Here is a 26,846-nt window from a genome sequence, read left to right on the forward strand (position 1 = left end):
CTTAAGAGCATTGTTTTCATATTTATAAAGACACTGACAATAAAGTATATTTTTACAGTAATTTATCTTTAGTATCTTATATTCTTTTTATATACACCGTTTACACGCATTTTGTTTCTTTTGAAAATCTATTTGGAGTATATAAAATTTGAGCAAGATTATAAGATGCATAACCTTTTGATACTTTATATGATTGTTGCAAGAGCGGAAGAGCCAATGTTTGCTGATTAGGATTGACAAGACAACTCACTGTTTTGAATGGAATTCAAGCGAATAACAAAAGATTATATAATATATCCAAACACTTACAGATGAAAGTAGGCAGTGCACTCCCAATTAGTAAATGCTGAGTGCTGACTACTGAATCTACCTCACCTTTATAATAAAAAACATGTAAATTTATATCTTTTTCAAGAATATCTTACCCAAAATAAAATATTAATTTCTTTCATGCAGAATATACAATTTAGTTATTGCACAACCAGTTTTCATACGCGGCGATACAGGGGCGTCATCCCCGTAAGATTTTTCAACCCCTGAAGCAAAAAGTAGAAAAGAAAAAAATAATGGGAGTACCCACAAGAAAGAAGAATGCCTACAATGCAAGAGAGGTTTCTGTGAGGAGTAACTGAACTAGACATTACCCATTCGGCAATGGGAGTCAATATTTCGGAACGATTATTACTTGACTTGAAATTAGGGCCCCCTAAGAAATCCTGGATCCGCGCCTGGATCCCGCTCACATAATTCTAGCAGGGCCTACTCTGATGAGAAGTTAAACGAATTGAAAGCATCAAATGGTTAAAATAGAAATCGCTCGAGTTTCCCGCTCGCATCGATTATTTGTTAAAGTGATATTACATTTATGCATGAACACATCATTATAAAACCATTATTCAATTGCATCTTCTTCATGCATAGGCGGATCCAGGTGGGGACCCGAGGGGCCCGGACCCCCTATTGGTAGAGCAAAAAAGGGGGGGAGAAAGAAAAAGGAAGGAAAAGAAAAAGAAAAGGAGGAAGACGAATGAATAAAATAAGATGAGAGGAAGACTTGGAAAAAATATTTTATGTCACTATATAAAATTTTCGCTCGCGCTTCGCGCTCGCATTGCCTGTTAAGTGATCAAAATATCTTGTTCAACACGGAGCTTGAATATCACGTTTGGAAGTCAGTATTCAAAACATATTTCTCCTTGGAAATCGAACTTTCATTAATTTTTGTGATTTACATATTGATTTTTAAAAAGTGCTCTGTAAAATGTTAGTTTTATGGTCTGAATATTAACATTTTCCAATTGCGCTGCGCGTTCGCGAATTTGGTTTATCAGGTACCTATTATTTTCATGTATTCCACAAAGTTTTCAAAATATCCCTTTTCAGGTCTGATTATCAAAACGCATCAGCTAGCGCTGCTATGCTTGCATTTTTGATTGGCAGGTTATGTATGTCTCAATATTGATTGTATAACAAACTACTTAAAATCCCCTTTTCATGACAGTTTATCAAAAATTTCTGATCGCGATTTGCGCTCGCATTAATGGTTAAAAATATATCAACTAATTAATGATGCATCCTATTCATGAATAAAAAGGTGCTTGAAATGTTCAGTGTTCAGGCCATAATATCATCAGATTCCGCGCCCTCATTATGCATTAATATTAAGATATCAATTTAATAATTAAATTGTCACTTTTGTTTTATCTCGCGCTTAGCAAGATGAATAGGAAGATATATAGTCATCATATTCATATGATAACATGTCCTAAGGATGTCAAGGTCCTATGTCTCAAAATTAAAGTAATAATGAAACATATTAGCTCTTTATCAAGTGCGATTTATATCCACCTTACAAGTTTCCTACAAAGTGTTTGAAATATCAGATCGGAATATCAAATATTTTAAGCTCGCGCTTCGCGCTCGCTTTTATTTTCATGATAAAAGATTGTTTAGAATGCCTAGATTCTAGGTGTAAATCTGAAACACGCGCGCGCATTTTCATTCAGTTATCCAGTTTCAGATCACAATATCGAAAAATTCTGCTCGCCCTTTGTGCTCGTATTAGGAAGATCCCCTTTCTCATCCCTTTCATGATTTACAAAACACGAATAGAGTTTCCCGTTCAAGGTCGAAATCTCGAATTTTTTTTTACGCTCGCACTTCGCGCTCGCATAATTTGATTGTGAAATATGTAATGTCTTCATGGCTAAATGCAAGCAGTCCTTAAAAGGCACTTTTCGATCAGTTCAAAACGCACTTCGCGCTCGCATCAATTTTTTAGTTACATAGCTATCTTGTTCATGATTACAAAAACTGATTAAAGTTTTCCATTCTTTTAATATGTAGAAATGTCAAAAATTTTCAGCTCGCGCTTCGCACTCGCATTATTTGATTAATGAAATATGTAATGTCTTCATGTCTAAATGCAAGCAGTCCTTAAAAGGCACTTTTCGATCAGTTCAAAACGTATACAAACATTTTCTGCTCGCGCTTTGCACTCGCATTACTAATCTTTTTCATGATTTAGGAAACATGAATAGAGTGTCCCGTTCTAGGTCTAAAACTACAATTTTTCCGCTCGCACTTCGCGCTCGCATCAATTGTTTAGTTATACTGTATAGCTATCCTGTTCATTATTACAAAAACTGATTATTAATTTTTCCATTCTTTATGTAGAAATGTCAAAAATTTTCAGCTCGCGCTTCGCGCTCGCATTATTTGATTAATGAAATATGTAATGTCTTCATGTCTAAATGCAAGCAGTCCTTAAAAGGCACTTTTCGATCAGTTCAAAACGTAAACAAACATTTTCTGCTCGCGCTTTGCGCTCGCATTACTCATCTTTTTCATGATTTAGGAAACATGAATAGAGTGTCCCGTTCTAGGTCTAAATCTAGAATTTTTCCGCTCGCACTTTGCGCTCGCATCAATTGTTTAGTTATACTGTATAGCTATCCTGTTCATGATTACAAAAACTGATTATTGATTTTTCCATTCTTTATGTAGAAATGTCAAAAATTTTCAGCTCGCGCTTCGCGCTCGCATTATTTGATTAATGAAATATGTAATGTCTTCATGTCTAAATGCAAGCAGTCCTTAAAAGGCACTTTTCGATCAGTTCAAAACGTAAACAAACATTTTCTGCTCGCGCTTTGCGCTCGCATTACTCATCTTTTTCATGATTTAGGAAACATGAATAGAGTGTCCCGTTCTAGGTCTAAATCTAGAATTTTTCCGCTCGCACTTTGCGCTCGCATCAATTGTTTAGTTATACTGTATAGCTATCCTGTTCATGATTACAAAAACTGATTAAAGTTTTCCACTCTTTATGTAGAAATGTCAAAAATTTTCAGCTCGCGCTTCGCGCTCGCATTATTTGATTGTTGAAATCTTTAACGTCTTCATGGCTAACTGTATGCAGTCTTTAACAGGACTGGTAGGCCTACCTTTCCAATCAGTTCAAAACGTTTATCAAAAATTTATACTCGCGCTTCGCGTTCGCAGTATTGCAGGCACATCTTTTTTCAGAATGTTCAAATTTTAGGAAAAATGCATACAATTTCAAAAAAAAAATTGCTCGCGCTTCGCGCGGTCATTATAAAATATTGGATTATGATATTATACATTTATGTTGATTTAGAGAATAAAGCTAAGAGGTGACTTATAGGACTACCCCCTTCAAAGAAACAAACGAAAAAAAAATCTTCGAGCGGCCGATCGGGGAAAATGTGGCCCCTTTATTGGCGAAGGCTGAATCCGCCCCTGATTCATGTGCTTATGAAATAAGATAATTCAACATGCATTTAAGGCACTTATGATTGCCTGGGGGAGGGAGGGGCCGCCATTGGCGGCGGAAGCCAAAAAATGTAGGGGGTGTGCACTTGAATTTTTGGGATGGACACAGGTACAAAATTGGACAAGCGCCCCCCAAAAAGGTTATCAACCTAAATTTTAGGAGTTGCTAAACCAAAAATTTTTGACAAGCAAAAAAAAAAAAAGGCCAACAACCTAGGGGGGGGGACAACACACGTTTCAGGGGGAGTCCACGTGAATTTAGGGGGGAACCAGGAAAACAAATTGCCCAGCAAAAAAAAAAAAAAAAAAGTTTATCATAAACAAACAAATTTAGGGGGGACCGTCCCCCGTCTAAAATTTAGGAGGGGACACGTCCCGCTTCCGCCGCCTATGGGGGCCGCCATTTTTCCGAAAAGTACACAGGGGCGCCAAAATCAGGTCGAATTTGGGCCCCCCTCCCTTCGAAATCCTGGATCCGCGCCTGTAAATATCTGTCGTTTATTACAAACCGACAGTTTGTTTAATAACCGCCTGGAGAATATGATTTTTTAGTTTAACGCATGGTTTAAAAGGTCAAGTATTAGATTGGAACAAGTTACAAGGACAGTTAGTGGTTTCATTATCTCCAAAAATCCATAATGGCTTCCAAAAATGGAGTCTATATAGGCCGTTCTCACCGAAAAACTGACATAGTTTGTTTAGTATCAGCCCGGGGTATATGATTTTGGTGTTTAACCCATGGTTTAAAGGGTCAAGTAATAAATAAGGACAAGTTACAAGGACAGTCAGAGGTCCAGCATGTCCAAGAATCCAAAAAGGCGGCTTCCAAAATTGGGGGTCTAAAATGGCTATTGTTACCTAAAAACTGTCATAGTTTGTTTAATATCCGCCTGGGTTGGTTTAGATGGTCAAGTAATACATTAGGATAAGTTACAAGGGCAGTCAATGGTCCTGTATGTCTAAAAATCCAAGATGGCTTCCAATTAAGGAGTCTAAAATGGCTGCTGATACTCAAAAATTGACATAATCTATTTAAAATCCATTTGGGAAATATGATGTTGGTGTCTACACTATGGTTTCAAGGGTTGAATAATACTTTTGGATTAGTTACAATGGTATAAAGCGGTCCATTTTGCCCATTATTTAAAGTTGGCTTTCAAAGTGAGTCTTAAAAGACTTCCATCAGCTAAACATAGTCATAATTAGGTGAACAAAATCTACACTACATGTATTGTGGTTTGAAGGCTGAAATAATAAATCGGAACAAATAAAAAAAGATGGTCAGTTTCCTTTTCGTCGTAAAAAGTCCAAAGCGACTTCTAAAATTGCGTGAAAATGACTGCTGTCCCCTCATCATGAACCATAGGATAGTCCTGAGCACAAAAATGACTTGTCTTTAAATACTTATCAGTGAATTATGGACATTTTTAGGTGAAAGTGTACCTTATTTTTTTTAAGTTTGTTTTTGGATATTTACTTATTGGTGCGCCACCACCTAATTATGTCACTAATTCTTGTAAAGCATATTTTCATGAGTCTTAGAAACAGAGACACCAAAATAGTGGCACTAGATGGGATATGAAGTATTGTCATTTTTGTAACAATGGTGGCCAATTTGAATGTAATTTTTGGAGCGTTCTTCATTTTTTTGACAAAATGGACAACAGTGGTTCCCTGTAATCTGTCTTCACCTATATCATATGACCCTTGAAATCATGAGAAAGGCACAAAAATGTTTTTACGTTGTAGGTAGATAGTACATGAACTTTGCAGCCAGATTTTTAAGAAATAGCAACTATTTTTAAGCCATCATTATTATTTTTATTTTTTTGGGGGGGGGCAAAACTGCACCACTGATAAACCTTGAAATTTTTCCATTGTAATTTTTTCCCTTTGGAATCGTGATTTTTATATGTTTTATTTTATTCTCGGTAGACCCCAAAGTTATTTCTACCAGGTGGATATTATATGAATTTGGACCATTTCAAAGTTACAACGTCCATTATAGACGCCATTTTGGAAGGTAATCTTGGATTCTCTGACACACTCACTATTTACCTTGAAAGCTTTTTGATGATTTTGATTATGTACTTTAATTTTGGAGTTGATGGTACAACGACTGTCGTTGTGGACGGTATGACTGTCCAGATAACCTTGACAACGTTTTGTAACTATAACCTGTGTCAATAGACTTTGTTTAATCCTAACATGCCTAAGTTTCATGAAATAGACATCTAAACCCTAAAAGTTATGAAATTTCAAAAACTTAACCTCGGTTAAGATTTGATGTTGACTTCGCCGCCGCCGTCGGAAAAGCGACGTCCATGTCTTGCTTCTGCTATGCAGGCGAGGAAAAAATGGCGGACACGTTAAAGATATCCAATGTGAATATGCCAGCATCGCCCCCAAATTATCAAACATTTTGCCATATTATTTATCAAATCAGCAGCTGTGAATCATGGCAGCCATCTTGGAATTTAAGATGGCTGACGAATCAATCGGACACATTATGTTTGCAACCCTGGGTATCAAAAATAACGCATAGATCCCAATTTTTTAAATATAATCACCCATAAAAATCGTTTAATATGGGAAACTGCATTAAAAATGCCGCCATTTTGTTTTTTGCCGATTTGAGGATGAAAACGTCGGAATCAAGTTTGGCAAACAGCATTTTTGGGTTCAGCACCCCTGAATTACCTTAAAACAATTGATAAATCAGCATTAACACAAAATGCCTAAAGCACTTTTTTCTGAGCACATTTTTTTAAATCTGGATGTGACTATTACGTGCATGCCAGTATTTTGTATTAATTTTGTCTCTCCTTGATTATGTATATTTGTAATTTGTATGTTTGCATGTAAACAAAATGAATTTCCATTAAGTTGGACAATAAAACATTATAAAACATATTGCTTTTTTATGGAATTCAAAGCGTGAGAAAGTTAAAGGGAATTCAGCCTTGGCCACAAAATGTTGTGTTAGGAAGAAGAAAAATGAATTAAAAAGAATGGTGAAAGTTTGAAAGAAATCGGACAAGCAATAAGAAAGTTATAGCTGCTTTAAGACTGAAATCACTAATACTATGAAGATTTCAAATTGGCAACTGGGTAAGTAAATCATGACAAGTGGCAAGGACAACTTTCCCATAGGCCATGTACTTTATTATCAGGGATTTGTGGTTTTCTCCTAAGTACCCATTCCCTGGGGCAGAAATCTAAATATAGACCAGGTAGTATATTGTGTTATGTCCTCATGAAAGAAAAATATGATTTTAAATAAAACTTTGGGGAAAATGACATTTTAGCCTTAATATGTATTGGAGTATATGGAAGAGTATAGTCCTTGCCTCACATCACTATGACATCCCATATGCTGCAAATTTGAAGTCTCCATGGGTATAGTGATTACCAATATTTACAACTTTTAAAAATTCATAACTTTCTTGTTGTTTGTCCAATATTGGTCGAACTTTCACCTAACAACTTGTCTGATTTTCCTTTTCCTTATAAAAACAAGTTTTTATTTGGGTTGGATTCCCCTTTAAACGTAATATTTGTGTCAGACCGATAGTTGAAGGTGGTCTTGGTATGATCGATCTATAATCGAAATCAAAATGACTTATATTGTCTTGGATAAATTCTTGTTTTAATAATTATGATGCAGTCTGGAAAATACTTTTCTCGTTTTGGTTAAGTTACATAGGAGAAATCCTCTTCTGTTTTCAAATGAACTGTCATCCAAAACACATGTTAAAACTTTGTAAAAAAAAAGGGTTTACCAATGTTTTCTATTGAATTTCTATATACATGGGCTCAATTACGTTATTTAGATGAGCAGAATGTTGAAAATATATATCATGAAATATTATTGAATAATAGTAACATCACAATAAATGGACAACCTTTAAATTTTCAAGAATGGAAAGAAGCTGGTATTTTATATGTTAGACAAGTTGTATATAAAGGTAAATGGAAAGATATATCATTTTTTAGAAACCTTTTTGATGTTGATAATTTAGTATTTAGTTTTAGATTGTTAAAAAAAAACATTTCCTGCTCATTGGTTTGAGAAAATAAGTACGATGAAAGAAAAACAAAATGAGTCTCCAGAACAAGAAGAAATCGATATATCTGTTGGTGAACGTATTAATATAACTTGCACCAGAGCAAAAAAATATTATTTGTTGTTTTTACAACAAAATAATGTTGATTTTTATATTTTGGACATCTGGGGAAAACTGAAATTGCCAGAAAATTTAGTTTGGAATAATATACTTTAAATTAAAAAAGATAACAGAATTAAGCAATTCAATTTCAAACTGTTAAATATTACCTTCTAGAACCAATTTGTTCAAGTGGAAAATTGTAAATACAAATCAATGCGAAATCTGTAATGAAATCGAGACCATTAGCCAATTTCTGTTTTTTGCAAAAAGATTAAAGTTTATTGGAAAATCATATCGCGGATGATTTATTTTATTTTCAAAGAAGAAATGGTGATAACTATGAAAACATTAATTGGGTATAAAATAGACAACCCAAAATTTAATTTTATCAATTTGACGATCAATGTTGCCCAGTTTGTAGTTTATAATCATTATGTCAAAGGCAACCTTCGAAATCTAAGCCATAGCAATAAAAGATTGATCACGGAATTCGTTTCATTTGTTGAAGTTTCATTTAAATCATTACGAATCTAAACAATTTTCTGTACTAGAGGTCAAGAAAAATATTGATATATTGTAATTCCTGTTATAAATATGATATCATTTGATTCTTGAAAAAAGTATGTAAATATGTATATATGTAAATATTTTGAAACAATAAATCCTCAAGGAAGAGGCAAAGAGAAAAAAAATTGGGGTCAATGAACTTTGGCCATGTTGGGGGTATTTGTTGAATTACCATCGTAAATTTGAAAGTCTGTGGATCTGGTTCATAAAACTTATACATAATCAAGTATCACTGAACATCCTGTGCGAGTTTCAGGTCACGTGACCAAAGTCAAAGGTAATTTAGGGTCAATTAACTTTTGTCATGTCGGGGTATTTGTTAAATTGGCATAACTTAGAAATTTTATGGATCTAGTTCATTAAACATAGACATAAGCTGATAAGGGTAATCAAGTATAAATTATTGTTTTGCACACATCTAGGATAACTTGATCATGGTAAAAGGTCATTTTGGGTCAATGGACATAATATTTTATTATGAATGTTTTCCTTTGATTCAATATCTGTTTTCAAAGTTTTCACTGCTGCTATATCGAATCGCGTAATGCAGGCGAGACTGCTAGAGGCGTTCCACTCGTTTGTTCTACTTCTTCGCTCCCTCCTTGAAATCTGATGATTAGACCAAATAGTCCGGGTTATAATTGAGCAAGGTGCCACACGAAAAGGGAGAAATTTTCATATAGTGCTTCTAGCCCAGTTTTTTACGCTGAATATGAATATATGAGGTAACCAGGCTGTGTCCTGAAAATTAACCCGTGAGGGCGCTTTTTTCAAAATGGCCGCCAAATTTTCAGAACATTTGAATTTTCTTACATAGATTTTGACATAAACATTCCATTGCCACAAAATTAGTGTCATATGAAAGACAAATAAATTTCCTACAATTTGGTACCATTTATAGGGAATAAGTATGTCATTTGGCTGATATTTTAGGTAGAAAAATGCATTTTTTGTCATTTTTTCCCAAAAAAAATCATTAATCAATTAATTAATTAATTAATTAATTAAAAGATAAATAAATAAGTGAATTAATTAATTAATTAATTAATAAATAAATAAATAAATAAATTAAATGAATAACATTCGACTGGGATCTATTTGTTGGAGAGTGCACGCAATCACTCGTCAGCAAGCTCTTTGAGCTTTGTCATACCTTGGATGTTGTCTCGTAGAACCTTTCGATGACGCTTGGCACCACCCTTTCCGAGACCCTTTGCTCTCTGTATTTATTTGTTCCTTTCTGTTTTCTTTTTTTATTCATTCATTGTAGTTTAATGTATTTAATGATGCAGGGAGAGACAAAAAATCTAAACAATGGTCGAAATAAGTATGTTCACATATAATTAACTGGATTGACGAAATAAGATTTCATGGACAACTTCCCCCCCCCCCCCTCCCACCCTACATAATTAAGATTCGAGTGTTTATCAAGGAGTTTCTGCACAGAGGACTTACTTGACAGGGTTGCAGCCTGGTACTGGATGAGGTACAGAGGAGAATGATGAAGAGCGCCATCTTAAGTTATCGTAGTCTACTTGGCCGACTAAAATACTCTGACATAATTTCTTTATTTTTTCTTTACTCTTTAAAGATATTGCAAAAGAAAGTTTGGGTGGAATCATCCCTTGCGTACAGAGAGAAGGGGCTATGGTTCCCCAAAAGCTTCATGTTGAAGAAAACAAGGAAGGAAAAAAACAAAAGGAAAAATAAAAAAAGAAAATGATACGATTTTCTGAGAAATAAAATATATCACAAAATTTTGCACGCTTCGCTCGCCCGCAGTTTTGAAAGGTACTCGTCCCATATGCCATGTCTGTCCCCTTACAATATTTTGCTTATCACGCAGGAGAATAGTTATCAAAGATTATAATTGGATACCACAAAACTAGTTGATTGAAAAAAATAATAAATGCGTTCATTAAACCAGAGGCGACACCGGAAATGGAATTATACATGGGTCCAACACCCCTGTGTATTTTTAAGAAGAGCGCCATCATAAGTCATCCTAGACTTATGGAGCCCGACAAAAACCGGGAAATTATTTTACACCGATTTCTTTCCCTTTCTCTCATTCTCTATACACTCAAAAGACATTGTCTACTTAAAAATATTGGTAAAATAACCACTGGCGCACAGATGGGAGGGAGATGTATAGTCCAAACAAAAAGTTTCATGATCAAGAAAAAAAAGTGAGGGAGAAAATATCAAATATATAATTTTCTGAGTAGTATAACCGGCTAAAATCTATCGCAAAATTTGATGTTTGTATTTTAAAGGGTAAAAAAAAAACTTCGCTCGCAGTTTTAAAAGTGGTTCACTCCGTACGCCATGTCTGGCCCCTTGGGATTTTTGGCTCATTACACCAGAGAATAATTACCAAATATTATTTTTTTCTTTCTGTTGTATTTTATTATATGGAACATCATATTTATAATTTACTCCCCATTGTCAAGTGAATCAGTGATCAATTCCCCCTTTATATGTGGAATTAGCACTGTTTAATACTTTTATGATTCAGTCAAGTGAAAAGTCAGATCCTATGGTAAGATCTGTAAAAAAATGAAATATTGTATATTTCAAACAATAAAAAATAGAAATAGTGAGTGATGGACATCATCGACTAAGATGTGCATATCACTGCTTAATAAGCGAAACTTTAAAATGCCATTACTTTCTTATTTCACAACCGATTTTGATGAAATGTTCAGTGTTATGCTAGTTTGATTTTTCACAAATCGATATTTTGTTGGGGTGGACTTGTCCTTCATAATATAAATATGTTTAGCCCGGACCATCCCGGTTGATTTTATTTTCTTCCCTATTCTTTTCCCCACATTTCCCCCCCCCCCCCCTCCTCCTCTCCATTCCCGGGCTCCATTACTCCTTTCATAATTTCCCCTTATTTTCCTTTTCTTTCTCCCTCTTCCCTAGTCTTCCTTTCTTGTCTTCTTTTCCCTTCTTTCTCTCTCCCCCTCTTTTCCTCAATCCCTCTGCTTTGAGAGCTCCTCTATTTCACAGAATGACGTAAGAGAAATATTACGTAAGATCTCATTATCCATTCGGCATGCTCGACACTCGTGACGAATCCATCTCAATCCAATCCCGGACAATACCTCCAGAAGGCTCCGTTATGCCCCCCCCCCCCCGGCCCCCCTTTCTCTTCCATCTCTAAATATTTTTCTGTTCACCATTTTGGTTATCAAACAAAGAATAAAATGAAATTTGGTGGACAGTTTTAGAAAGGGTATAGATCTGTGTGCCAAATAAAGGACCTATAATCGTAAGTGTGAAAAGAAAGAGGGGCAAGAAGTAATAAAAAAATTTATATATCGTCGGCCTTATGCCAAAAGGGCCTTAACCCGATTTTAGGGGTTCTGAATATTTTATAATAAATTTAACACATTTCATGTAAAACTTAATAACTTAACACGTTTATCGAAATTGGCTTCAAAAGCAAAAAAACGACCACAAACTTTTGATTATTAGAGAGGCCAAAACCTTTATAAGCGCCATTATCTCGGAATGGCCAAAAGCATGCAGTTAAGGCCCTTTTGGCATAAGGCCGACGATATACGAGACCAGCATCTAAGAGTCTGGGACTATCATTCAACATCGATTTTTCCTGTATTCAACACTCAATGGAAATTTTATGTTATACTAACTCCAAGCAAAACGATTTATTCCTTTCCTCCATGTTTAAATATAAAAGGGATGCTACAGGCAGGAGATATTCATAGCTCAAAAGAGTAAAATTCACACAGCGAAATGCAGAAAATTGGGTCTAAATCGGATAAAAAAAATAACAAAGTTATTGATTTTTTTAAGATTTGCATTATTACAGTGAAACACTTCATAGGCATGACGATGTTCATATCCCCAATTGTTCTTTTGTATTTCATTATATGAAATTAGGTTAATTCATTCAAAAATTTTCTACCAAGAACTAACACAATTGGATTGACAACTGAATAAGTGCACAAGTTATTTATTGCTGCAAATTATTTCATTATAATGGAGACAATTGTCATTAACATAATAATGTATGAAAAAGTGAAACAATTATGATTTCAAGTAATAACCTAAGAAAAAGGAAAGTGGGAATGTGACATCATCAGTCCACCCAGTGAATATTCATGACATGCGTATATTAAAGCGTTTTCACCAAATATTGCTTAAGTTTAAATTTCAAAAACTTCGTTATTTGTTATGCGATTTTGATGACCATGATTTTACGATTGATGGCAAAACAATTGATGCAATTACTCCTGTCAGTTATAGGGACGCACCAGGGGGGGGGGGGGGAATGGAAGTTGAAAAAAAAAACAACACTTGACTTGCTATAATTATGAGGAAAAGAAAGAAAAAACTTGACTCACCGTCAGAGTAAAATCAAGTCATCTGAAAGGTGCAAAAGAACTTGCTAAAAGAAGAAAAAAAATCATCAAACCAAACTTCCACCCCCCCCCCCGGGAATCTAATGGTGCGACCCTAACGAGACCCCTGGCCGGAAATCTACAAGAAGTACATATCTTGACCCTTCTTTTCACGATTAGGTAGACTGCATGTCCATATTTGAGCATAGAGCCACTAAGTAGCTCCATGATTTGAGAAAATTTAATCATATTCAAGCCTTATAAAGCAAAGTACCCCCTCCCCCAAAAAAAATCATCATCAAATCTGCATGGGAGATATGCACGTTTACTCTTTCTCCCCCCCCCCCCCCTTCTAAATACTGACCCTTTCTCTCTGCTCCTGTCCCTCTCGTTCTCTTTCGCTCTCGAAATTAGTACCTAAATTTTATAGAAAATATTCATGTATCAATCCTACATCGAGAAAGAGATGATGCTGTAATATATTATTTAAAATCTTAACAATGAATTGAAGAAAAATGAGAAGTAAATGGCAAATACATCAAAATGAACGATATTACCATAGAGCTATTCATATTACATTGGATGCATTTTATTGTATGCAATACACACAAATACATTATCCATACACTAAACATTTTTTTTAAACGTCTTAAATGTCTTTGTGCGGTCATCATGGAAGTCCAATACTGAAAAACATACACGTACATGTTAGGCATACTAAGATAAAGCACTTTTTTGTGAAATAATGATAAAATTCTATCATAACAGGCTTATCATCATAATGTCATCATCATAATGCATATTTGTGATTTATTGATGGAACTGCATTAAAATTAATACAATACCCAACAATGAATTTTGTTGATGCAAACATGCCTTAAATAAGTTATTTTAAAACTACTTAAATGAAATAATCGAATGGCAAGACAACAAAAAAAAACCTTTACAAGTATAAAGAGTAAAACAAAACATCATGAAATATGAAATACTGCATGTTAGCAAAATATGACAGGAAGAGAGTTATGCAAGAGGGCAAGAGATCTTAGATGCAGTAGTTTGAAAGAGAGAGAAAGATTAAGATTGGTTGAGAAGGAAATGCAATGGATTGTCCTAAAATAAAATAAAGATATTTATTGCATTAAATTGTGCATTTATCTTCAAGGTGTGAGGCGGGCGGGCGAAGGGTATTCCCATTCATATTTTAAGATGAATGTCACCCGATTCTTTATCATCAAAATGTTGAATAAAAGCATGGATTCCTCCTTTGATTACAGGTACAATTCAACAGTAGTATTCCTCTGTCATTGATATTTAATTTCACGTTAAGAATAATTCAAATTTCAACAAAGTTCTATCATAAAGTCCATGCGGTTGTAATGTTAATTGAAACCACATGAGCTTTGGATTCACTGAACTAAATATTTTTTTTGCTTTTTGCATAGCTGAAGTTTCGTTAAATATAACACAAAATGTTTTATGTTGTCAACAAAGGAAAATGTGAATATTTTACAAAACCTCTTATTCCAGCAGACGTGACTAGAAATACTACTGTACATTATAAAGTTAGACTCAATGGAATATATACACTAAAACATACATGTTATAAACTTTGGTTTTACAAACGAAGCACATTGCTTTGCACACAATCATAAATGTAGCTGAAGCAACTATTTAAGCTACAAGTAGCTCACATTCACACACATAAATATTTGTTCATAATGATATAACATTATTTAAAGTATTAGAAATACACCATCCCAAACGACCAACCCACGTCTCCTCCTTTTTTGTGGGGGGGGGGGTACTGCACAAAAATATAAACCTGCAAGAAAATCACTCCACATAGATTAACACTGTTGGAAAAAAAATCCAAGAAGGGGAATCTTACCTTTTTTTGGGGGGGGGGGCGGAGGAAAACTGGTGGGATAGCCAATTTGTCTTTCTACATATGTTTACACCATGGAAGTATATAGAGATTAAAAAGAAAATCCTCAAATTAGACTAAGGGGTGTTGCAAGAAAGTATTTGCGATCAATTAAAATATTCTGTTGCAATTTTACAACTGATAGTTCCCCGTTAGCTGTAGCAAAGCAGATAAAATTTCGTGTTTCAAGAAGCAGATTAGCGATCAATCACTAATTTGCAACTAACTGCAAGACATTTAGGGACCAAAAATAGACTTGCAATTGATCGCAAGTTTCTTGCAACACCCCATTAATAAAATATTCAGTCTTTCATACTTTACTCTGTAAGAGCAGGAGCATTATCACCTATAGCCATAGGGCCTGATACATGTATTGTTAATATGAGTCACCATAAATATCGCCATTTAACTTTAGAAACAAGAGTTATGTTTATTCACTCTCGTCGAAGAGTAGACATTCACCGTGTCCAGGAATCTCGACCTCTTCCACGCATCTCGTAACCGCTCTCAAACTTTTGGCACTTTTCTTCACAACAGCGACTCCCATCACGTCCACGATCTCATCTGCTCTCAGCGACATCATCCCGTGAGGCTCGCATGTGTATTGCACCGAAATCTGCATCGCAACAATCACCCTCTTCACGACATCCTTGTCTTCGGTGATCGACGAACTGATCTCGACTTGACGTTGGCTCGTTGCGATGACGGTTGCGCGACCGAATGGACGTCGGTTCTGATGGCACACCACGAATTCATCCCCCGGTTCGACGGCGCTGATGATGAAGGCATAGCCGTTGGGTAGGGTGTCTGACCAGAAGAAGTTTGTGTTGATGTTGGCATACTGGTCCTCGAAGGTTAGGCGCTTCCCGTAGCCTTGTCCGATGCGAAGGAGATGGAGTGCCCTGCCTCCAAACTGGTAGCGGTCCCCATTCGTCTTCGATGGGATGCGCACGCGGTATCTGAACCCGGGAAGTACTCTTTCATCTACATGCGTTCCTGCAGAATTGGAAACATAAAAATATCCTTATTAAAATTCGATCCCATGTAGATTGGAGCGATTCAAACGAAATAGATTCTGCTAGAGTCTAGAAGAGAAAAAAAGGAATATGAAACTCAGCGATGATTTCTAACAATGAAGTAAATGAAGTAAAATTGAAAGGAATGTGTGAGGGGTGGCGGGTGGATTACTGCGATGGCACGAGACAGTCAGATATACGAATGACCGAGTGGTTGGTTAATTACAGGTACGACACTGACGAGGATTATTACTCACGAATCTAACAAATGGGTTACTTCGACGGTACAAGACAGTGACAACAACTAATACTCACCTGACACTTGCAAAGACGATGCCACACGGTAGAAAACAGACAACAGGTTCAATTCTCAGACTTCTAATATTAACAGGTTGACCACGGCGCCGAGTGGGGAGCTTCTGGGATGCAGGTCCTCACTCGATGGCGGTCTTCTCTCTATTATGTCTCCACGGTGTCTACTCTGGATCTCTTCTCAGATCCAGCACCAGCTTGTGTACGTGCTGTGCAACGCACACACGTACGTAGCAGGCGTAGGAGCATATAAAGGCTCCTCCAATCAGGAGTGCTCCTCGCCTACACACAGCACACACACGGACTTAGTACATACATTGTACGTAGCAGGCGTAGGAGCATATAAAGGCTCCTCCAATCAGGAGTGCTCCTCGCCTACACACAGCACACACTGACTTAATACATACATGAACATAGCTCAATACATAGACTTATAGTTATACACATATTAATACATATAGGGTACTGCATGTACATGGCCCAATTACTACATTCCTCCCGGTTCCATCAGATTGCGACATATATTGTGCAATCTCAATAGATATAAACAGATATGAAGGAACCTGACAGAAGAATGTAATATATGCCTATATGATTAAAACTGATTAAATACACGACATCAATAAAATGCCTCCGATACCGTACACATAAAGTGTGATCTGAGCTGGACATAGAATTATTCAATAACAATCTTTCATTTAGAAAAAGATTGCTGGTCCAGCAAAAATAAATCTCATAATACTAGAGACCAACAAATATATACTTGGTGGAACAAGAACAAGTAAATGGTATTTATCTGGCCAAGAGGGCCCAGTCTGGTCTATGTATTGACATAAAGAATATCTTCTTATTTCGTGCAAGTCTGAAAGAAGATGTTCAGCCTTGCCAGCAATTTACATAAAAGATTCTTTAACTCGTTGTTAGTCTGTTCTTTATATTAAGTTGTACATTGTTCAATTAAAAAGACTAACAATGAAATAAAGCCAATTGGCTGGAGCTCTGTCACCAATTAATATAGGCCTGTACAATGTGACCTTTACAAATATGATATATGATTGGTAATATGTTTGAGCTCTTATAAACATATGTAATGTAATGATACTTCAACCAGATCTGGTGCAAATAAATATAACAACCTGGACTTGACATACATACATAGTATTTTCCCTTGAGAAAACACTACTATACTATTTCAACATCCTGATGTATGACAATATTTCCAGGGTTGTTTATAAAGACTTTGCAAACGAGGTAAAGGATCTATGGTTGAAATATCTACCGGTATATCTTTATGTAGTATAAAATATATACAAATATGATAAAAGAATTATCTATTGCATAACCAATGTTTGCACCTCAAGAGGTAAAAGCTATTAAAATTTAGAGGTGTGCCTTCACCTTCTTGATTGTGTTCATAAAATTAATTATATTGCCTAACAGAAATTTCAATTGCAGGACTTTCAGCAACTGATCAAGGAGATACTACTCCATTCCAGGGGTGGTGGCCAGGGAGGAAGGAGCCATGGACAAGATAAATGGAATTGGCCATTACTTAAACTACAGACATATCTCTGGTTCCACCAGAGGAGAGAACTGAGGAATTCAAGGATGGACAGCTTAGGAGGGGTACTTCCCCAAAGCAATTGCTCAAGATAACTCTGCCCATGCTTGGTATCCTCAGTAGAGGCTCGACTGTCCTCTGACACAGTTACAAGACTTACATTATCTACACCTACGGTATTTACAGTATCATCACTTGCACATGTAGTATGTACAGTTACATCATCTACACATGTGATATTTACAGTTACATCTTCTACACTTAAGATACCTACATGTTTCACTGCTAAACGTTCTGGACAGTTTCTCTTAAAGTGTCCAGACTTGTGACATGCAAAACAAACATCACGACAAGACAACTGGGATTCAGTGTCTTCTGTCGAAGGAGAACCTGTATGCCTATTCAGCTCTGGGACAGCAGTTACCGATCCCTGGACTGAGGACTGGAAGGACTTCATCTGTGCCCCTAGAGCAGATTGAATATTATCAACCTTCTTCTCCAGATTGGGCACTCTGTCCTCCAGACTGTCCTGACAGGAGGACTGCTGAGCATTAGAGGCATGCCCGGAAATGCCTATACAGTTATTTCTGAGATCCTCCTCGACAGTATCGTAAGACCTTTGTCTTGCATATTTTAGCCGATGCTGAAACCACCGAACTAAATCAATGGCATGATCAAGATTTCGAGGACGTGATTGGATAGCGCATTTCCCCGCTTCTTGATCTAATGAACCCTGACAAAACTTTTGCACTATTTGCCTCTCAACAATCTCCTCAGGCAATCCGTCAAAGACGCGTGAAGCGTAGGATAGGACACGATCGGCCCATTCCCCCCTTGTTTCGGTTGTTGCCTGCTGCGCAAAATCGAATTGCAATTGTGCGACAGGAAATTCTTTAGAAGCAAATCTTTGCTCAAGCTTCTTAACAATATCTGTATAGGGAACGTTTATTTTGGAAGAAACAATAATTGATGCGAAATATTTGATTGCATCTTCGTCAAGACAAAAACAAAGTTCATTGAGCTGTTGGGCTTGATCCCAACCGCGATCTTCCGAGTACAGCTGGAAATTACGTATGAAAGTGTGCCAACACCCTCTACCATCGAAGGTCACGGACTTGGGCAACGCGGACACTCGCGCACCAGGAGTATACCCACGAGAATAAGATCTCAGGGCATCGCAACCTCGATCTAAGAGCGGAAGCCTTGAATCCAAAGCAGATGAATGCCGAGATGATTTCAGTTCTTCTGACAATAATTTCATTTTAACAGCCAGACAGTGCATCATCATTGCCATATAACTATCATCAGCTTTGGAATGATCATTAGAAGTATGAGAGGAAGATTGTGGATATGAATCATGTTTATTTGTATTCTGAACCCTGCTGTTTGTTCTGGGTTCACATTGAGTATAAAGTGAATGCAAATTATCAGCCTGAGGCTGTCTACCAGTATTGGGTTCAACATATTTATATTGGCATTTATTAACACATTCATATACAAGATCTGTTAAATCAAGATCAGATAAATAATGTATCCTTGAACAATCAAACTTCTCATAAACAAATTCATCTACAAAATTTCTTGAATAACCAAGCTTGTACAGATTATTTGCCAGTGAATACTTGTATAAGTATCCCCTACCAGTATTACGACTGTCTATAATGTCTTCAACTAATCTTTGTTTTACTCTGGCAATGTCACTTTGCATCATTATGAAATCCAAATAAATTCAGAAAAGTATTATTGATTATCACCTTGGTGATTCAAAAGTATATTCTTAAACATATTGTAAATACTGTCATAAATTCAAATTCAATGATCGACAGTGTAACGTAACAGAATATAGCTTGCAGATCAGTGAAAGAACTTAACTAGGTTTATACTCAATCTTGTGTCACTGAATACACTTAATGCCAAGGAAGGAGTAAAGTATGTTAATACTTGTACTGCAAGAACAATACTAATATAAGTATGTACACACTCCTGTAGCAATGGATGTATTCAGTGAAAGTATATTTACAAATTACAGTGCAGCTTTTCAAGTTTCATAGACTACACGTGTAGAATAGAATATCAAACTTCTACTTCTCTGAGTAATCACAGAAGTGACAATAAGTTTTACTTACTCTACGACTACTAACAGAACCTAACAAGAATTCAACTTATCGAAGCCTTAACAATTACAAGAGTAGCATTCAATGACAATTGTCTATTTCTGATGAATGCAATATATAAATGTCAAACACACATTTATCCTACATCCGATTTTCTTTATTTTTCTTTTGTCTTTTTTTTTTTTTTAGAATGTGGATAAGTTACCCCCCAAAAAAAATGAAAGTGAATGGCAACAAGCCTAAAAATGGCTCTACTATTTAGAGATAAACTTGCGCAAAATGACAGCAGTGAATTTGAATTTCACTGAAGGATTGAATTCTTGAGCCTGAAATTTGCATTCTTGCGCTGAAAATTTCTATTCTGGTTCAAGAATGATGCTCCAAAAATACAACAGAGCAAACCGTATGAAGAAAAGGATTTTTTTTTTTCAAAGAATATTGATATCAAACATTGATTCTGATATCAAAGATCAATAGTATCTGTACCTTTCACTTAAAATCAGAGTAAAGAGTTGGTTTAATTAAATTAAGTATCTTAAAGAGCTTATTAAAATTTAATTCAGTACTTCTTGTACCTTCAGTTGAGATCTAATTAAATTTACAAGAATTATTCCAAAGAAAAATTCCTGATCCAACAATGCTTGTTAAAATTAATCAACTAAGAGAACCTGAATTTCAAACACAGAAAGACAATCCAGGATAACCTCCAAGAAAAATTTCCTACAATTTAAGAACTAAGGGGCCCGAAATTAAATTCCAAGTCCTCGTTCAAACAAGTGTACACCGAGTCAAAAGGCAAAGCAAAACAATTGCACTTGTTGACTCCAGGTATACACTGTCAGGAAATTACAAACACCTGAGAGATTAAATTATCTGCAAAGAAAAATCCCTAAACTATTATGAAGATACTAGATTAACTAGATTTAAATGGGATCAATTAAATTCTCACGATGGAATTTTTCTGATATGAGCTTACAAAAATCAGAAAAGACAGAAGCGTCAAAAAATCTGAAATATATTTTAGGCAAGAAAACCAATCCACAGCTCTAACTCAGCTGATAAGCTCAACTTCAAGAGGTTAAATGAATTTAAATAAATTCTTTTAATTTCCAGCAAGAGTCAAATTGATCTCAAAGACAAAAATGCAAAGTGCTACTGCACAGACACTCAACGCAGGTACGGTACCGGTATACGGCTACGTAAAGGTCGTTGGCTGGTGACTACTACTCGACACCAGACAAAGTTGGGGTGATAAAGTTAAAGATAGATCTAAAAACATGAAATATCAATATGGGAATATGGAATTTAGCTACACTGCGTAAATATTGTGTCAAGAGACAATTGGCGGCTAAATCCAGCAAATTGTCAGTAAAAACTGACGAAAAGTAAACTCGTTCAAAATTTGCCTTCACGAAGACGATAGCTAGCTCGTGAACGTTATCCCTGCCTGGAGTTACGGGCCAGACAGAGAGGTGCGTTGCGCTGGGGTTGGTTGAAAACCGCGCGACGTTAAACCTAAGATTAACTAATAAAGAATGTTCTAATTACAAAATCAACCTCTACGAGTTCCTACTTAGAACTAATCTTCAAAATAAATCAACGGTCAATCACTATAATAGTATGAAATCAGAGTTCAGCTAATTCTAACTCTGATCGACTGTGTTTACGACGAGTCTCGATCTCGTCTCTCGATCAAGTGAAAAATATAGTCACGTGATTCGGCTCGGCAGTGTTTCGCCGAGCGAGCTAGGCGATCGAAGGAAGATTGTCAAATTTGCTCAAAAACAATCTTATTACTTTTTGACTTGCAAATCAAAGGAAATCAAAATCAACCTAGATTTATCAATAGTGTTGATTCGATTTTAGTTCGAATCAAAACGACACATAAACATGTAACATGAATAACATAGAGAACAATATATCTAAGTTATCAAGAAATTAATAGCCTACCGGTTTCTCTGCAAAACTACACAATTTCAAAAATTATGGAGCCTACACACAACCAGCCCAAACTACTAATTATTCGATATGGAAGATATAATTATTCAGACTTCTCTTTCCCAGTCCCAACGGGTCTGACACTGGTAATGATGACAGAAGTCTATTCACATAAATATTTCAGACTTCTCTTTTTCCAGTCCCAACGGGTCTGACACTGGAATTATTATACAGAAGTCTATTCACACAAATAATTCAGACGTCTATTTTTTCCAGTCCCAACGGGTCTGACACTGGAATTATTTATAGAAGTCTATATATTCACACACAATTCTACGAGTGGGTGAACAATTATTTTTAGCAACAATGAATAACAATAACTTTTAGATTGAATTTCAGACAATAACAATCACAGTTATTAAGAGAAACAATCACAATATCAGATGTGATGAATGAAATGCTTTAAAGAAAATTCACAAGATGTGTATTAATTAAAATAATATTCAAGAGTATATTTTTCAAGTTACAGGTAAGATCCGAAGCTCAGAAAACCCACCTATTTTTCTAGTAACAGGTAAGCTCTGAAGTTCAGAAAAAACCCACCTATAACCACCGACACAAATGTAATTTCGAGTTGGGTAAAAGTTTGAAGTAAATTCAGATTATTACTAAACTCGGCAACCAGAAGTATTAAAACTTCTAACACTCTTTCTGCCACTCAATGTGCATAGAACTGGTTGTAAAAAACACTTGCTGAATGTCGATAGAAAATATATACTGGAAAATGTATAAAAATATATGAACAGCAACTCTACGCCCTCAAAATATTGGTATACACTGCCCGATATGCAAGACTATGAAATTCTAGGAAACGTATACCATCTGGATTAATTACCGAGGATCGAGGGAAAAATTTTAAAGTTCAAATTAACTTTTCCAATCCACTAAATCCACCAAATACTCACACCCGACTTTTTTTTTGAAAGTGGTGTGTGTGAATGTTCCGAATTCGGAAGAAAAGTTAAAGACAATGGCGGACTAAAGATATTCAACCCAGAGGCAGACTTCAAAGAATTCACAAACAAAAGCAACGAGATAGTGAGCTACGCAAAAATATGCAAGGAACGAAATTCTTGACCGCGAGCCAAACAATAGAAGAGACTCGCGAAGAATGCGATCAGAAATGCAAGTATAACCAAACAATGAATTGAAGGGCGTGTGCACCTTTGGTGTACTGTGCACAGAGAATACCACGTGCGTTGCAATAAAAATGCAACGTAGTGGACATGAAATAACTTCCTAGATATGGCAAATATATATCAAAATCCACTTGTAACAAACAAGAAATGATATCATGTACGGAAAAATGATAAAACTAAAACAAGATGTGTGCGAGATGCATGCGAATCCACGCAATCCCGGCACACAAATTAAAAATTCTCGAAAACTTCTCACTCACTCTCCGTTCGTTATTCACTTCAAAATCCCTCACAAATCAAATTCGTGAGCAGATATGAAATACGAACGTGTATGAAATGATGAAAATAAAAATGACAGGCGCACAGGACGATCCGAAAACTCGCAATCGCCAATGAAGTAAAATTGATAGGAATGAGTGAGGGATGGATTACTGCGATGGCACGAGACAGACAGATACGAATGACCGAGTGGTTGGTTAATGACAGGTACGACACTGACGAGGATTATTACTCACGAATCTCACAAATGGGTTACTTCGACGGTACAAGACAGTGACAACAACTAATACTCACCTGACACTTGCACAGACGATGCCACACGGTAGAAAACAGACAACAGGTTCAATTCTCAGACTTCTAATATTAACAGGTTGACCACGGCGCCGAGTGGGGAGCTTTTCTGGGATGCAGGTCCTCACTCGATGGTGGTCTTCTCTCTATTATGTCTGCACGGTGTCTACTCTGGATCTCTTCTCAGATCCCAGCACCAGCTTGTGTACGTGCTGTGCAACGCACACACGTACGTAGCAGGCGTAGGAGCATATAAAGGCTCCTCCAATCAGGAGTGCTCCTCGCCTACACACAGCACACACACGGACTTAGTACATACATTGTACGTAGCAGGCGTAGGAGCATATAAAGGCTCCTCCAATCAGGAGTGCTCCTCGCCTACACACAGCACACACTGACTTAATACATACATGAACATAGCTCAATACATAGACTTATAGTTTTACACATATTAATACATATAGGTACTGCATGTACATGGCCCAATTACTACATAAATACACCCCCACCTCCCCCTCATTTTGACAAAGATTCTTGGGCTGAAGGCTGGTAAATTTCAAGTTATTAAAAGATAAAATAGAATGTTCTTTCAGAACTGAGATGGTGGTGGTGCTAATGGTGGTGGTGGTGGTGATAGCTGATGATGACAAATGATAGTGATGATGATGATGATAAATGATGATGATGACGACGATCAATTAATTTATAATGTGATCTTAATTGATAGTGAAGGCGATGATTATTTAGATCTGCACGTTTCATGATGATGATGATAAATGATGATGAAATGATTATGGTAGTTGACGACATGATTCCTAGATGATATTATATTAACAACAAATTTTGTTGGGAGTAAATTAGTTTAGAGCATACAATATTGAGTATACAGACATGACAGAAACCTAATTTAAAGAAGATCCCCATAATACTGTAAATTTGGTTTAACGGTAAAGAAGACCTACCAACCCCCCCCCCCCCCCAAAAAAAAAAAGGAGACAAGTTGAATTACAATTTCAAGCCTATGAAACGATTAGAAAAGTGGTAGATCTGTATCATGATTTGGGCTATGATAGGCCTAGGGCTAGGCCTACTCGACTTACCACAAACGGCCATCTCGTGTTGTCCAAGATGTTCCCCTCCTTCTTCGCAATTGATTCCAACGCCATATTTTCTCCACAAACATTGAGATGAGGGTGGGTACGATTTCCCTGATGTGAAAGAGTTCGAAAGGCGAGGAAATCCAGTGTCGAAGGAGTCCAAATTTTCGTTGATGTCTCGGGCGACACTGAATCCGGAAAGACTGTCCAACTCAACACCCGGTGACTTGAAGAGGGAAGGCACTTCTTCTAGAACCTCGCTATCGGGTGTTTGGCGGTGGATGGCGATTGGACAAGATTGAAGCATGGTAGAATTTGCCATCAGAAACAATGTTCGCTTTGTCCAGAAGAACCGAGAGAAGAACAACTGATTGAAAACCAAGCGGTAAACTGTCGACGATGGGCAAAGAAATAGTAGTAAAAGACTGTAACAGACACAATGATTGCCAGAGAAAATAAGAGAACGCTAGAAGAGGACGTTTCTGTGGTGTATCGCCTTGGAGAAAGCAGCAACGAATACTGTTCGTTCGATTCCAATTCCCGCCGCGCGCCTCCGATCCGCGATGTACTTGTATCCAAAGCTTACACAAAGATGCGGCATCCGTCTCGCGTGGAGTACAAAGTGACCTTCACGAATCGTAGTAAAAAACGCACGTGGAGATGTTTACATAGGCTTAGTCACAAACCCAGAAATTTTATAAAGTTAAATTTCCGGGAAATTTAAAAGCATGAGTAGTATGAATCCATCTCATTATGAATGAATATGAAAATAGAATACATTTAGGGGAATTAATTATTAGGTATTACTTTTTAGATATTTAAATAAACTTTGCAAAATAACGTTCTTAATAACAATGTCTCACTAAGTTAGACTAGCGGTGATTGGCGAGTTTCGTAATGACGCCTCGCGAGTCTGGTAAATTCAGACTCAATACTCGTTGGAAAATTTCATTGGATCTGCTTGAAATGGAAGACGGAAAAAATATTATGAAGCGAGATGAGTCAAGGTCTACACATTTCTCCTGGGGACATTTCTACGGAATTATGGTGTCACATCACAGCCTGTCTCTTTTTTCTACGGAATTATAGTGTCACCTGTCTCTTTTCACCACCCCTCTCATAAAGATGTATATGCCTATATTTAAAGATGAAATCAATGATTTAAAATACAAAATGGACAAAATTAACTGTCGACCAATTTCATTTTGGATACAATATTCGTCAAAGCATGGACCTATACCCACAGTAGGGTGTTCACTAGGTGTATGCGATATCAAATTCGGAGAGGACAAGTTGGCCTATACGCCAGGCCTACAATGATGATCGATATTGGGGGGTACAATGTATCTATGGGTTGAAACCGAGGGCCCAAACCATCACGTGCATGGGGGTACGCCCTTCCAAACCCTTCGATCTGCCCCCGACCAACCTTTTTTTTTTGTTATGACGAGCGCGATCCACAATGTGTCTGCATAAATGTTCTGAGCGCGAGCAGCGAGATTGTCCGAAGAGCGACCAGCCGGTGGAGGGATGAGGGGGGGGGGGGAGGTGGGAGAGGTGAGGGCGGGGCTGTAATCATAAGGAGAGATACATGTATACAGTATTATGATAATAATAATACAGGGTATTTATATTGCTTACACATCCACCTTATTCGGTGCTCAAGGCGCCCCTATATTACCCGGCTAAGCTAGGCGTTCATAGCGCACACAGCTTTTTAAAGGTCAAGTCCGCTTCAGAAAAATGTTGATTTGAATCAATAGAGAAAAATCAGACAAGCACAATGCTGAAAATTTCATCAAAATCGGATGTAAAATAAGAAAGTTATGACATTTCAAAGTTTTGCTTACTTTCAACAAAATATATACGAACAAGCCATTATCCAAATGAGAGTGTCGATGATGTCACTCACTCACTATTTCTTTTGTTTTTTATTGTTTGAATTATACAATATTTCAATTTTTACGAATTTGACGATTAGGACCTCCTTGCCTGAAGCACAAAATGTTCAAATAATGGAATTCTACGTGTTCAGGGAGGAATGAAACTTCATTTCACATGGCAATGATGAGAAAATCAAAATATTTCATATTTCATATAATGAATCAAAAGAAATAGTGAGTGAGTGATGTCATCAACTCTCTAATTTAGATGTAACTGGCTCGTTCATATCATGGACCTAGGTCCATGTTCATATTAACTGTAAGTTTG

The 26,846-nt window shown here is 36.5% G+C and overlaps 1 protein-coding gene across 1 annotated transcript; it reads right to left on the reverse strand.

Annotated features, from left to right (window-relative positions):
• Positions 1–13,561: 13,561 nt before the first annotated feature.
• On the reverse strand, positions 13,562–25,168 carry LOC121414429. The gene is made up of 2 exons (XM_041607605.1): positions 24,639–25,168; positions 13,562–15,824 (listed from the first exon to the last, which is right to left on the reverse strand). The coding sequence occupies exons 1-2, from the start codon at positions 24,955–24,957 to the stop codon at positions 15,259–15,261; spliced, it is 885 nt and encodes a 294-aa protein (XP_041463539.1). The 5' UTR covers positions 24,958–25,168; the 3' UTR covers positions 13,562–15,258.
• Positions 25,169–26,846: the final 1,678 nt, after the last annotated feature.

This window comes from Lytechinus variegatus, chromosome 4, assembly GCF_018143015.1.
Source record: "Lytechinus variegatus isolate NC3 chromosome 4, Lvar_3.0, whole genome shotgun sequence".
NCBI lineage: Eukaryota > Metazoa > Echinodermata > Echinoidea > Temnopleuroida > Toxopneustidae > Lytechinus > Lytechinus variegatus.

Coding starts and splice junctions, on each gene's coding strand:
- LOC121414429 (XM_041607605.1), bottom strand. CDS start 24,957: ATGGCAAATTCTACCATGCTTCAATCTTGTCCAATCGCCATCCACCGC. Junction 15,825..24,638: donor ACACGAGATGGCCGTTTGTG/GTAAGTCGAGTA, acceptor CCAATTCTGCAG/GAACGCATGTAGATGAAAGA.